At 49.3% G+C, this 14700-nt stretch overlaps 1 protein-coding gene across 8 annotated transcripts in view; it reads right to left on the bottom strand.

Moving 5' to 3' along the window:
• The window catches only part of ATP2B2 (ATPase plasma membrane Ca2+ transporting 2), a 115759-nt gene that overhangs the window by 80910 nt on the left and 20149 nt on the right, over positions 1-14700 (bottom strand). For all 8 annotated transcript variants that reach the window (XM_057555229.1, XM_007192572.3, XM_057555230.1 and 5 more), the window contains exon 2: positions 2228-2425. In XM_057555229.1, coding sequence (XP_057411212.1) covers positions 2228-2425 — 198 coding nt within the window. The remainder of the gene's footprint in view (positions 1-2227; positions 2426-14700) is intronic.

Below are 14700 nucleotides of genomic sequence, written 5' to 3'. Positions count from 1 at the left end.
CCCACATATCTCATGGTATGTGTGTGCATATATATCTGTCTGCCTATCTATCTATGTATACATGCATAGAGTGATACAGGTTTAAAAGACTTTGTCATCAGAAAGGAAAGCTGTCATGGAGCTGGTGAAGCCCTAGCCCTTGGGAGGTGCTCAGCTTCTGGAATGAAGGATGAATGGAGGTTGAGGTTTTCTTTTCCTTTCTTTTTTTTAAATTGAAGTATAATTGATTTACAATGTCGTGTTAGTTTCAGGTGTACAGCACAGTGATTCAGTTATACATGCATGTGTATATATATATATATATATATATACAAATATATATTCTTTTTCAGATTCTTTTCCCTTATAGGTTATTACAAAATATTCAGTAGAGTTCCCTGTGCTATACAGTAGGTCCTTGCTGGTTATCTATTTTATATATAGTAGTGTGTATATGTTAATCCCAACCACCTCATTTATTTATGAGGTTTTCCATTAGGACTTCTAAGTCCTGACTTTGAGAAAGAGGGTTTGCCCCAGAACCCTCCCTGGGTGAGTGGCACAGTGTTTCCTCCACCCACAAAACAACGTCCCCATTCAGAACCCAGGACAGGTTTCGGGATGCCCTCTCAAGTCCGAGACTCGTCACGTGGGAAAGCATGTTCAGCATCGGGCCCACAAGGGTGTGCCTGACACCGAACCAAGCTAGGACCGCGACTGAGAGTCCTTCTCCCGCAAGGCACACAGCGTGGGATCCCCGACGGGGATGCAGGGAAGGAAGCCCGGGGCGGTCTACCCGCAGCGGCTGCAGGTCCAGCACCTCCAGGTGCCCTCTGTGCGTGCCACGCTGTCCACACGGCCCTTCACCACCTCCCTGTAATAACCCTTCGAGGTGAGGTCTGTCGCCCTGTTTTGCAGATGAGGAAACTGAGACTCAGAGAAGGAAAGTGACTTGCTTAAGGGCACACAGCTGGGAAGTGATGAGACAGGATTCTAACCCGGGGAAACGGGCTCCCTTCAGAAACTGAGTCTTCATCCACTGCATCCTCCTTCCACACTCAGAGAGCGGTGGCTGGCCGGGGAGAGGGAGAATGGCTTTCTTGAAGCAAAATTTCCCTTCCTGATCTTCTAGGACAGAGGTTGGCGAACTTTCTCTATAAAAGGCCTGAAAGTGAATATTTCAGTCTTTGTGGGCCTTGCTGTCTTTGTCACAGTCACTCAACCCTGCCGTCGTGGTGGGAAGTCAGCCACAGACAGCATGGAAAATAAATGGGGGTGTCCCAACGAAACTGCATTTTTAGACGATGACATATGAATTTTCATACAATAGTCACGTGCCACAAAATAGTATTATTTTGATTTTCTTTCAACTGCTTAAAAATGTAAAAACCAATCTTAGCTCACGGGCCATATAAAAACAGGAGGTGAGCCAGAGTTGGCTGTGGGCTGAAGTTTGTGATCCCTGTTGTAGAATATCAGGTGCACAGAGCTCTGACGTCATCATGGATTTTTTCGTAGTTGCAGGCCTTGAGGAGCCAGCAATTTCGGGGTTCTGAGGAGAAGCCCAGCGTTGGAGCTGAAACAGGGTCGCTCAGAAGCTGGAGCACCCAGAGAGCAGGGCACCTGAGAACAGGGCTGATGCCCTGTCAGATCAGAGTGTGGATGTAGGCCACGGGTGAGCGATTCGGGGGCTCTGTCCCCAGCTGTGAGAGTGGGGAGCTCTCAGAGAGCAGCCTGGACAGAAGTTCGGGGTCACCCACCCTTGGGCTCCATCCAACACAACCAGAGTCTCTCAGGGAGTGGTCTGGGCAGTGGTGTTTTTAACAAGCCCCAGTGCAAAACCTGGGGACTATTTCTTAGCTGTGTGACCTCGAGCCAGTTAACTCACTTCTCTGTGCCCTGGTTTCCTCATCTTTAAGATGGGCATAATCATGGACCCTACCTCATGGGGTTGTTAGGACAGCATCTCAGCCCAGAGCTCGGCACCCTGTAAGTGCTCAATAAACACTCACTCTAATATAACCATTGTTGGTCCAACCCCTGCATTTCACACATGGGAGAATGGGGGCCGGGCACTCTCAGCCTGGGGTCGGGCTCAGCCACCCACTAGCTGTGGGTGAGGCCCTGGCCCTTGGGCCTCGGTTTCCTCACCTGGAGGTAGCGGTGGCCGCGAGCCCCTAGTGCCCTCCTGTGTGGCCAGGCACGCACGTTGCCGGGTGGGCAGCAGGGGTCCCAGGCCCTGTCTTACCTTCGTTGTTTTCACCAGGCGGGTGGTAGAAGGATAGCCCCAGGGAGATGATGGCCGCGATTTCCAGGATGATCAGCGTCACGTCTTGCAGTGCCTCCCAAACGAGCTGCAGGAAGGTTTTTGGCTTCTTTGGAGGTATAAAGTTTTGCCCAAAAATCTGCTTTCTCTTTTCCAGGTCTGGAGCGGTGCCTGGCAAACCTGTGGACAGAGTGCAGAGAGGTTGGCCTGGGGGCCCAGTAGAGACACACACGTTCCGGGAATCACCCACATGGCGGAGGGAGGAGAGAAGGGGAGAGAGGCAAAAACAAGGCAGGGGGCTGGCAGGCACCCACCAGGAGCCCGGTGCCCAGTGTTTGCTTTGGCCCAGAGGGTCTCCTGAACAGCGACACTAGCGTGCTGGGGTTGGAGGACTGGAACATTCTGCTGTTACAGCTGTGGGGCCTCGTGATCTAATAACTACTATCATAGATAAGCTACCACATCGCAGGTTCTAGAACTCCAATAGTCTGTCGTTCATTCGCTCATTCATCCAGTTGTTCATTCAACCCGTGTTTCTCTCGCTGCTGGAGGCCCGGCCAGTGTGGGCGCTGGGGAGTGTCCCGCGAAGGCAAAAGCCCCACACTCAGGGATGCAGGAGCTCAGCGGTCCTGGGAGTCCCCCAGTCTACGGTTCAGGGGTACAGGACATGGGCATGCCTCCTGTCTGGGTTTCTAGGTGCTGATGCCGACAGTGAGACACCCACCTACCGCCGCCGAGAGCCGGACTGGCGAGACCTCGTGGGAGAGCCAGGGGGCGGCTCGTTCCCAAGGAAACCCCACACCTGCCTTGCCTATCAGAGCAGGTAAGCACTGGAGATCCGCCGTCCTGCCTGTGCACGGGAGGGAGGAGCCCGAGCTGAGTTATGCCCATTTCACAGAGGAAGAGACCAAGGCCTTCATGAGACCCAGAGGTGGCCCTGACGCCGCTCCTGGGACCTGAGAACCCAGGCCAGCCCTGTTCTAAGCACATGGAAATGTTGCCCCCAGCCTCTTGTGCCGTGGTGGCATCTGGGAGCTCCATATCCAGAGCAAGCAGGCACGACGTAGTATGATTCAGGGACTGCAGGGAGGTTCCTTGTCTTCCTTCCTTTGCCCAGTTCTACCCACAGACAATGTCTGAAATTCTTCCCTTTAACTAAAAGCTCCAATTCCTTTAGACTCCCTGGGAGGGGAAGCCATCATTGGTTCTGGACACCATAGTGTGAATGAGTTTCAGGCTTTTTCCTGGGAGTGGGTTTTGATGAGGGGAAGAAGGGAGAATCTGAGAGGGTGGTGGGCCTCTGAGGAAGGGGCTAGGCACAGTCATCAGTGGCCTGTTGCAGCAGTTAGCTATGCCTTTGGTCAGCCAGTTCCTTTCTCTGAGCCTCAGTTTCCCCATCTTGAAAATAGGAGAGTTCAATAGAATGTACGGACCCTGAGGAGCGCAGGGATTTCAAGGTCTACAGGTCCTGAAGTGGTCTTGCTGGGGTCTGCTCACATTTTGGGGCTCCTCATAAGGTTTGGAGTAAATGAAGGTTTCACTAAGAAGAAGTTTAGTGACAGTGGGGCCAGCCCACCTCCCGGGCTCCTCCTGATTGATTCAAAGAGAGATGAGTCTTTGAATCTCCTGAGGGTCTGTGCTTCAAATGTTCTGGAGTCTACAGTGTGACCAGTAGAAAATATGGGTGTCCTCCAGGTCGGGGGGTCTAGCCATGGCTTAGAGGTTCTGTCATCTGGTTGTTCACAGGCCTAACACTGAGATCCTGGGTCCTGGGACAGAGCACAGGGCAGGAGCTGCAAATGAGAATAGCTGTGGGGTCGGGCAGGTTTTGTGAATGAGTGAAGTAGGTGGGTGGGAGGCAACAGGGAGTGATGGGGACTGGGGCAAAGTGAAGAATCTCAGCCCTTCTAAAGGGGACAGATATTTCTCATCTCCTGTGGGGGACTGTGGGCCCAGTGTGGTAGATTCTCTGGTCTTCTAAGACAAGCTGGACACCTGGAATTTGATGTAAAATTTCCCCATTAAAAACGTTCCAGGGTTTCCCTGGTGGCACAATGGTTGTGAATCTGCCTGCCAATGCGGGGGACACGGGTTCGAGCCCTGGTCTGGGAAGATCCCACATGCCGCGGAGCAACTGGGCCCATGAGCCACAATTACTGAGCCTGCGCGTCTGGAGCCTGTGCTCCGCAACAAGAGAGGCCGCGATAGTGAGAGGCCCGCGCACCGCGATGAAGAGTGGCCCCCGCTTGCCACAACTAGAGAAAGCCCTCGCACAGAAACGAAGACCCAACACAGCCATAAATAAATTAAAAAACAAAAAACAAAAAAAAATTCCAGGGCCAAACACAACATATCCAAAACTGGATTTAGCCCGTAGGTGGCTAGTTTGCGACCAAGTACCAAGAACTCAGGTGGGGCTTGGAGTCAGATGTCATGGGCTCAAATCCCAACTTGGAGTGACTTTGGGTAAGTGACCTCACCACCAGTGCCTCAGTTTCCCCTGCTGTAAAATGTGGGCCACGGCGGGGCCTACCTCACAGGGGCAGGACGAGGCTTTGGCAGGCTGTCCGTGTAAGGTGCCTAGTGCTATGCCAGGCACCAGGTGAAGATAGCGGGTTACTATTGTCCGGTCTTACGAGGTGGAGTAATTAATCACGACCTCCTGGAGGAGGAAGACTGCAGGAAGACTTCCTCCCAATAAGATGGGGAGGAGGGCGGTCAAGGTGAGGACAGGCAGAGTGGAAGGCCATATGACTGCAGACAAGCCACTTCCCTCTGGACCTCAGTTTCCCCACACGTGACACGAAGGATGGGCTTGGCTGAAGGCCGGGGACTGGTAGCTCTGATACCTTATATCCAAAGATAGTTTTCTCGATAACACATGGACGCAATACCACTAGTTCATGTGCACACATGCGGACGTGGCACAGAATGGGACCAGCCGCTGTGAGCAGCCACAGACACTGTGTCCCTCTAGCCATCGTGACACACATGGACATAAATTTCTCCACTGATTTAAGTCCCCAAGTCTGGCTGAGTTTCCACCCCTATCTCCGCTGTAGGAATTCCTAGACCCATGAAACCTGTCAGCCCATGGCTCCAGAATTTCTATGTAGGCAGGAAAGTGGGCGCTGGCAGGAGGCTGGGAGTGGGTGGTGAGGATCTGGTTGGAAGGTGGGTGGCCAGGACTTCACCTAGAATCTGTGAAGATATAAATTATCTGTATCAAAGAAACGGGGTTGGGGGGGGGCGGTCCAGTGGAGGTGAAGGCCCCGAATAGGGCTGTCCGATGAAATACAGGATGACCAGTTAAATCTGAATTTAAGATAAACAGCAAATAATTTTTTAGTATAAGTTATGTCCCCTATAATACTGGGGACATACTAATAAAAATTATTTTTTACCTGGAATTCAAATTTCACTGGATATTCTGTATTTTACGTTGTTAAATCTAGCAACCCTACCCCTAAAGCACCCTCCATCCCCTCCCCCCTGGTTCCCCCATTGTTGGAGCAGGACATGTCCTGTGGTCAGCCAGTCTCACTCTCCCATTTGACAGGCAGGAAAATTGAGGCCCAGAGATGGGGAAATGACTTGGCCCAGATACGGTGATTCAGCTGCAGAGCCGGGGCTGGACTCCTGACTCCTGGCCCAGGCCCTTTTCACCAAGGGAGGGGTTTCTCATCTTGCTCAAATGAGAAGTGAGTGAGCTTTAAAAAACTAAGCCTTATTGCACACACAAAAGTATGGACATTTCATACTCTCTCTCTCTGTCAACCTCATTTAAGAGATTTGATTCAGACTGTCCTGAGGTGACTTCTGAGTAGCCTTTATCTCATCTCCTTGGAAAAAGGGAGGCCAGAAAAGCCATTTTTCTCTCCTCCTGCAAAGGGTTCTTGATGGTTGAATGCAGACATCTGAGATGTCATCATGAGAGGAGCTTCCCTATCTTTCCAGGAGGGGGCGCTCTGCAGAGCAGCTGCCTGCAGCCTCAGGGCAGCTTTCAGAAACAGAGGGACCAAATTCCAGTCTCAACCTGACACTAACTGAGACTTTGGGCAAGTGGCACCCCTTCTCTTGGAACCTCAGTTGCCTCATCTGCAAATTGGGGCAGAGGGACAACCCTCTGCTCTGCCTGCTGGGGTGAAGGTGAAAGGCCGTGCAATGTGGGAAATGCCTGGCACACAGTAGGTGCCCAGAATCTGGGCAGAAAATCCCTTTGAACTCATATGCCACCCCTATATGGCACTGCCAGCAGTGGCAGAGTATTCGTCTTTTTACTGTTCTGTGACCTTGAGTGACCCCTTTAGAGATGCAGGATCTACACCCACCCCCTCCCCCGCACGGCCCCATTCCCTCCACTATGTTGGGGCTGCAGACCCATCATCGCTTTACATGTGGCATACATTCACTTCTCCTGGCCATTTTAAAAGATGGCAATTATAAACTCCATTCCATGGATGGAAAAACTGAGGCTCAGAGAGGTAAGGTGACTTGCTCAGGGTCACACAGCTAAAGCTGGGAGTTGAACCCAGGTCTCTGAGGCTCCACAGGTGTACTATTTCTACATCGTGCCAGGATGCCTATTTTAGGGCCCAGGACCTAAAAGCTAACAATTCCACCATTCTCCTTGTTCTCGAGACAGCCTTTGGCTATAAACAGAGACTTGGCAATAGACAAGAGTTAGCTCCCAGGGATGCCAAGCACCTGAAGAAAATGGGAAAATTTAGTCACCAGGCTGGGTGTTGCTAAATATTTCTGTTGTCGCTGCGGTGTAGGTTCCTCCATTAGCATAAATAAAAGTCTTATATTTTGAAAGAAAAAAACCCTCATAAGCCCTTCAAAAGCTACAACATTTATAGAAAAATGCATTTCTGTCTTTGGAAAGTGAGTGGGCTAAATCAACCGTGGTGCATCCAGTCCATAAAATACTATGCAACAATTTTTAAAAATGCAATCCATTTACATGTACTAACATAGTACAAACTGAGTGAAAAAAGCAAGTTGCAGAGCAATGTGCGTAGTTTGATTCCATTTATGTAAAACAGAAAACTCGATAAAACCATAGTTTATATTTTCTATGGGTACATATATATGTAAATATGTAGCAAAATGTCTGTAAGGATCTGCTCCAAACCCATGACAGTGGAACCGCTGGGGAGGAAAAGGGCACTCTGATTGGTTGCAGTGGTTGGGACTCTAGCTTTGACTGAAATATTTTGATTTTAACCAGGAGAATGTATTCATGTTTTATTTGAATGATTCAAAGTTTAATTTGAAGGGGGAAATCAATATGTACTGTAAGAAAATACATGTTTATTTCCATGTAACCTTTAGACATGAACTTGGAGACAAATATTCCTGGGTTAAAATCTTGGCTTCAACACTTAGTACCTGTGTGTACCTCCGCCCAAAGAAATACTTAACTCAGATCCAACCACTCCCCTTCACTACCTGCATATTAGTCGTAGCCATCTCCCTGCTGCTACCCTCAATCCATTCTCCACCTAGTGGTCAGAGGGATGGTTTAAAAGCATAAAGTGCACTGTGTGAATGTCAGGTCCTTGCTGAAGATGCTCCAGGGGCTTCACTGCACAGAGAAAATCCACTCTCCTTGCCCAGATCTGGAAGGCCCTGTACAGTGTGGTCCCTGCTTTCTTCTGAAGTCTTATCACCCCCTCCCCACCACTATACTCCAGTGCCACCAGCCTCTGTAGTATGGCTTCAACACAGTGCCCTCCTGCCTCAGAGCCTTTGCATGTGCTGTTCCCTCTGCCTGGAATCCTCTTCCCCTCACTTGCATCTAACTCAGCTGAACCTGTCTCTCTCCCTGCCCAGGTTGGACCCCTTTTTGAATGCTCCCATACCTCACTGAAAATCCCTTTCATTTTAATTTTTATTTTAATAATTAATAATGTAATTGGTTTTTCTTAATGTTGGACTCTCCTGCTGACTCTAAGCACCATGAGGGCAGGGCCTGCATCTGTCTTGGTCTGATACACACTAGCTGTTCAATAAACAGGTGCATAGGAAGAAAGGAGGTGAGGAGGGCGCAATACTTAACTCCAAAGCAGTGTCTGCTCTGAGGTATTTTCGGGCTGAGGCCGGGGTTGGTGGGCAGGGGAGATACTCAGGGTCTCCTCCTGTGTCCAAGGCGGTGGTCTCCTCTGTCCTTCTTGCTGATGAGAGGGATGGAGAAGCCTCCAACCAGATCTCCACAAAAGGACTTGTTGGGGAAACACACATGTCCAGCCTCAGCCTCACCCTGCGGCATCCCTCACACTTAGGGAGGTGCCTGAAGTTACTGGGGGAAACTGTTGGTGAGATCCAGTATCTGACATAAACACCAGGAAAGGAGAGGCCTTCATTTCTATGATAGTAGCTTCTCCTACTCTTCAAAAAGGCAGCTTTATTGAGGACCAGGAGGCATCTCTTAGAAATATCGAGTCTCTCTCAGGATGAAAGAATTCTGGGGGGGATGGGAGAGATGGGAGCAGGGGAGGAGGATGGTGGTGTGACAGTTTTCACCCATGAAGACCCCAGAAAGCAGAGAGTAACTCCCTTGTAAAAGTTTTAGGAAATGGGTCCTCATCCCTGATCTTATTTGGGCCTCTCGACTCTGCAGAGCATGTGTTAAGAGGTCCATGTTGCAGATGAGGAAACCGTGGTTCACAGAGGTTCAGGGACCGATCTGAGTTCGCATACCTAAACCTCAAAACAGTGATGATACTCATGTTTTCCCTGTGATGGCATTTTGTTATCCCCATTTTACAGATGGGGAAACTGAGGCATGGGGATGTCAAGAAACCTATCCTCCGGAGGGCAACTCCAAATCTGTCTGAATCTAGAGTCTACGTCTGAACCACTGTATCATGACCCCCAGAACATGAACCTGGGTCTCTTCACCATATGTAACCAGTGCAAGCTCTTCCAACCAGGCTGATCCTCATGAGGGAGGCTGGAAAGGCATCATAGATAGCCCTATTTTACAGATGAGGAAACTGAGGCACAGAGAGGGGAGAAAGGGACTCTCCCCAAGGCGAATCCTTGAGAGCTCAGGGATCCGCACTCTGGGCCATCCACAGCCGCACTCTCCCTCCTCTGAAGAGGAATGTTTCAGAGCCTTGAACCCTGACATGCTCCTTGCACTTGGGTCACCTGGCAGGTTCTGAACACCTGAAAGGCTGTATGGCTGGAAGCTTAAGGAGGTCTGTGGAATCAGGTAGACCTGAGTTTGAATTCTGGCTTTGTCACTTTCTAGCTATATGACCTTAACCAAGTTATTTACATAAACAGTCCTGGACCTTGGTTTCCTCATCTGTGCGAGGGGGATAATTGGTACCTATTTCCTCGGGTGATGTACATAATGCACACAGCATTGCACTTGGTGCAGGGAAATACCTTGATGAATGGAAATCATTACTGGTACTATTATTATCTGCTAAGGAGCTGTGACATTTGTTTTTGTGTCCAGGGCCACAGCCCCTTGGTCCTCTGTGACTCCAAGCTGCAGCCGTGGTGGGCAGCTCTGGAGCACACTGGCTGTACCCCCATGTGCCCCCCGAATTTGTCTTCTGCTTCAGGGCCCTTCCTGTAGCTGGGTGTTCACTAGGTGTCCCCAAACAGGGAGCCCAGAAGTGCCGGCAGTTACCCAGACCACACCCAGCGGGAGCTGGGAGTCAGATTCCCCAGGCTTGCACCCTTAGAGGGACAATTCTGAGGTGCATCCCACACACTCCCTGCAAAGGTCCAGCGGGGCTGAGCCCCCATTGCCCGCAGCAGTAACCAGCTCACCAGCACACCTCCCATCGGCATTTCTCTCTTCCCTGCTTTCCTCTCCTTGCTCTCTCACTCCTGAGATGTATCCCAGACACACTACCTGCACCCCATCCTCGACTCACACTGCTTTTGGGGAACCCAAACAAAGACAGGTCGTTGGGGAGTCAGCACGTGAGAAAGCCGGGGGTCTGGCGTCCCATCTTGATTTTCCTCCAATCTCTGGCCGTGTGACCTCGCTGAGCCTCTGCTTCCTCTCAACTGAGGGGCTGGGATTAGCCCTCTGAGGGCCCTGCTTGCTCAAAAATTCCGAGATCCTCCTGCACACTTGTCTTGTAACCGTATCATCCATTCATAAAAGCATTAAGCTTTTACGAGGGGCCTTCTAAGGCTGCTCGGTCAGCCTGTGTCCCCGCACTCAGCGGAGGTGCTGCCAACCGGGGGAGGGGGCGAGCCTGCCCTGTGCGGAGGCACACCAGGCACAGGGTGCCCACCGATGATGTCACTTTGGTGGAAAACCTCTTATCTCCTCTTGCTCTACCTCCAGCGCGCCTGCGCTCTCTCTGCCTGGCCGTTTGCCTGCCTGGCCGCCCTTCTGGCCCTCCTCCTCCTGGGATGGGTCACTGTGCCTTCCTCAGGAAGCCACCCCTGACTGGCCCCACTCTGATCTAGTGGCCCCTCTACACTGCTCATCCCTCACGGAAGTTATTAAGTGGTATTTTATTTTTGACAGTTCTATATTTTTATTGTAATTTATCCCTTCTCTGAAATCATGCTATTTGTACCCTTAAGGCTGAACATTTTGTACTTTGTATTTTATTACTTATTTTTTGTTTGTTTTTTTAACATCTTTATTGGAGTATAATTGCTTTACAATGTTGTGTTAGTTTCTGCTGTATAACAAAGTGAATCAGTTATATGTATACATATATCCCCATATCCCCTTCCTCTCGCGTCTCCCTCCCACCCTCCCTATCCCACCCCTCTAGGTGGTCACACAGCACCGAGCTGATCTCCCGTGCTATGCGGCTGCTTCCCACTAGCTATCCATTTCACACTTGGCAGTATTTATAAGTCCATGCCACTCTCTCACCCCGTCCCAGCCCACCCCTTCCCCTCCCCATGTCCCCAAGTCCACCCTCTATGTCTGCGTCTTTATTCCTGTTCTGCCCCTAGGTTCTTCAGAACCTTTTTTTTTTTTTTTTAGAGTCCATATATATGTGTTAGCATATGGTATTTGTTTTTCTCTTTCTGACTTACTTCGCTCTGTATGACAGACTCTGTGTCCATCGACCTCACTACAAATAACTCAATTTCTTTTTTTTTATGGCGGTATTAAGTGGTATTTTAACTGACTCCTGCGATTACTTAATTTTGAGCTCCTGAAAGGCAAGACCTGTGTCATTTCATTTTGTGTCCTCGGTTATGGCTGGCACACAGGAAACACTCACTGTGTGCTTGTGGAGGAAAAACAGAGGGAGGGGAGAGAGAGGGGGAGGGAGCAAGAAAGGGGGAGAAGAAGGGAGGGGGCATCACTGGCTGTGAAAACACTTGGGGCAATAGCTCTAATGCTCAATCACAACATAGATATGCAACCCTCTGGTTAAATCACTCGTCCTCACCATCATCACAGGCAACACTTAGTGTTTACTCTGTGCCAGGTTCTGTGCTAACTGCGTTCACATGTACAAACTCATTTAATCCTCCAAGTGGCTCCTTGCAGGAGATACTATTATCACCCCATTTTACACACAACTAGGAAGTGACAGAGCTAGAAATGAACCCAGGGAAGCTGGCTTGAGTCCTGTTCTGAACTAGTACGTGTGTGGCCTCATTCGTTCGTTCGTTCATTCATTTATTCATTCAGTAAACTGTGACTGTGCACCTCCCTGCACCAGCATCCCACCAAGCACCAGTCACACACTGGTGAGCAGAAATGTCACTTCCCACCCTCCCTGGCTTTTCTACACCCACCTGGGGGCCTAACTGTGTAGTGCTGTTGCCATACATGGCCTCATAATCTTCCAGGGGCAGATGAGATATGCACTTAATTTGGATCCTCTGGGCTTAGAACTGTGTGGTCACAGCCTCCAACAACTAACCATGGCTCTGGCTGTACCACTTTCCACAGCTGTGTGACCTGCAACAAGTCACTCACCTTCTCTGGGCCTCTTGGGCTATAAAAAGGGGAGATCCTGCAGACCCCAGAGGGCTGATGAGAGGGTTATGTGAGGCAATGCCTGGCATAGAGTGCTTAGTATAGTGTGTGCATTGAGAATTATTCCCTACATGTACAGGTTAAAGGACTTCAACTACAGAAGCCCATAGTCTTTGGACACTCCATGGAGGAGGAAACTGAGGCTTGGAGAGGTGAAGTGACTTGTTCGAGCGCATGAAGCCATTAGCAGCATAACCAGGACTAGAAACCAGGTCTCGAGATGCCAAGACCCCATTCCCCTGTTGTTCTACGATGTAGGCTGTGCTCTGTGACACAGGCTCTTTTGGGACCAGCTAAGCGTTTGCGCCAGGAATCTATCACTGGTGTTGATGCTTCGCTGCACACTGCTGGGCGTTCTTTTCTAGTTTAAATGTTTTGTGTGTCTCTCCAGTAACTTGACAAAGGCCACCTCTGTCGCTGCCCGTGCAACAGAGAAGGGTCAGCACCGCTTTCATTTCAGGGGCAGGGCACTTCCCGTCCCCTCACTCAGGGGCCTGGCATGGCGGCGGGTGCAGCAGTGGGCTTGATAAAGATGCTTCATGGACCCAGCCTCACGCTAATACCAAGAGCACGGTACCGCCGGGAAAACACACTCAGGGACTCCAGCTGGAGCAGACATGGTCATTACCACATCCATCTCCTGATTAGCGGCAAAACCCAGTGATGTCTCTCTCTAGAAACCTGCCACATTCTCTCTGAAGTGTTTTATTTAGAAGTGCGTTGCTTTGGGACAGTGCGCCTCCTTTAGCAAGCTGTTTCTGTAGTTTTGCTAACTCTGAGCGCTAGAGAAGTTCTCTGTGCCTGCTTTTAGGAACCTGGTTCTTGTGAGGCTTGAGGGCCCACAGGACCCAGCCAGCCCCGCGGTGCTAGTCCTGCTGGGATGTGAGTCCACCCTCCTCTGGGGGTGGAGGGACGGTTACTCTGCTGACCAGCCATGCCCCTGCTCCTGCCAGGTTGGGGGCAGGGATGCTGGCAGGTCGACTATCATGCTTTCTTGATAACTGGAAGGTGACAGAACACTCTCTCTTTTTTCTAGCTGTTAAGCTGGCTGTGAAGGAGGAAGGGTCGCCAGGGCCAGTCACCGGTGAAGCCATAGATGGCTCTGAGGCCAGCTCTTGCCCTAGTTTGCCAGGCTGTAAGCTCCATGGTGGAGACTGTCCTGTTACTTCGAATAGAGCCCAGCACATAGTAAGTGCTCATGAAACAGGCGTGGCATGAATGGCGGGCAGGACACAGAGCCCACAGTAGGAGAAAAGCACTCTCCCTAGAGTCTTCACCAAACAATAAAACCGAAGTCAGTTGAGAATAGTTAGGCTTCTCAGGAAAGTTATCAAACTGTACCCTCAGAATATTATTCTTCATAAGAATGGATGCTTTTTCACTAACTGGAATGAATGAATAATTATAGCTGAGTGATTTTGCTTAAAAAAGGGTTCCTTAAACTGTAAACAAGACGAAAACACAACCCTCAGAATGGGAGAAAATATTTGCAAACGAATCAACGGACAAAGGATTAATCTCCAAAATATATAAACAGCTCATTCAGCTCAATATTAAAGAAACAAACAACCCAATCTAAAAATGGGCGGAAGACCTAAATAGACATTTCTCCAAAGAAGACATACACATGGCCAAGAAGTACATGAAAAGATGCTCAACATCACTAATTATTAGAGAAATGCAAATCAAAACTACAATGAGGTATCACCTCACACCAGCTAGAATGGGCATCATCATAAAATCTACAAACAACAAATGCTGGAGAGGGTGTGGAGAAAAGGGAACCCTCTTGCACTGTTGGTGGGAATGTAAATTGATACAGCCACTATGGAGAACAATATGGATGTTCCTTAAAGAACTAAAAATAGAACTACCATATGACCCAGTAATCCCACTACTGGGCATATACCCAGAGAAAACCATAATTCAAAAAGACACATGCACCCCAATGTTCACTGCAGCACTATTTATAATAGCCAGGTCATGGAAGCAACCTAAATGCCCATTGACAGACGAATGGATAAAGAAGTTGTGGTACATATATACAATGGAATATTACTCAGCCATAAAAAGGAACGAAATTGAGTCATTTCTTGAGATGTGGATGGATCTAGAGACTGTCATACAGAGTGAAGTAAGTCAGAAAGAGAAAAACAGATATCATATATTAACGCATGTATGTGGAACCTAGAAAAATGGTAGAGATGAACCGGTTTGCAGGGCAGAAGTTGAGACACAGATGTAGAGAACAGATGTATGGACACCAAGGGGGGAAAACCACGGTGGGGTGGGGATGGTGGTGTGCTGAACTGGGCGATTGGGATTGACATGTATACACTGATACGTATAAAATTGATGACTGATTAAAAAAAAAGATATACAGAGTGGATAAAAAAGAATAAAAAAAAAGGGTTCCTTAAAAAAAAAACTCTTAAAGAGTTTAAGTGTTTATAAAGATAGA

This window comes from Balaenoptera acutorostrata, chromosome 10 (assembly GCF_949987535.1).
Source record: "Balaenoptera acutorostrata chromosome 10, mBalAcu1.1, whole genome shotgun sequence".
In the NCBI taxonomy this organism is placed as follows: Eukaryota; Metazoa; Chordata; class Mammalia; order Artiodactyla; family Balaenopteridae; genus Balaenoptera; species Balaenoptera acutorostrata.
The sequence above is the reverse complement of the archived record's forward strand: the minus strand, read 5'-3'. Positions and strand labels throughout refer to the sequence as shown.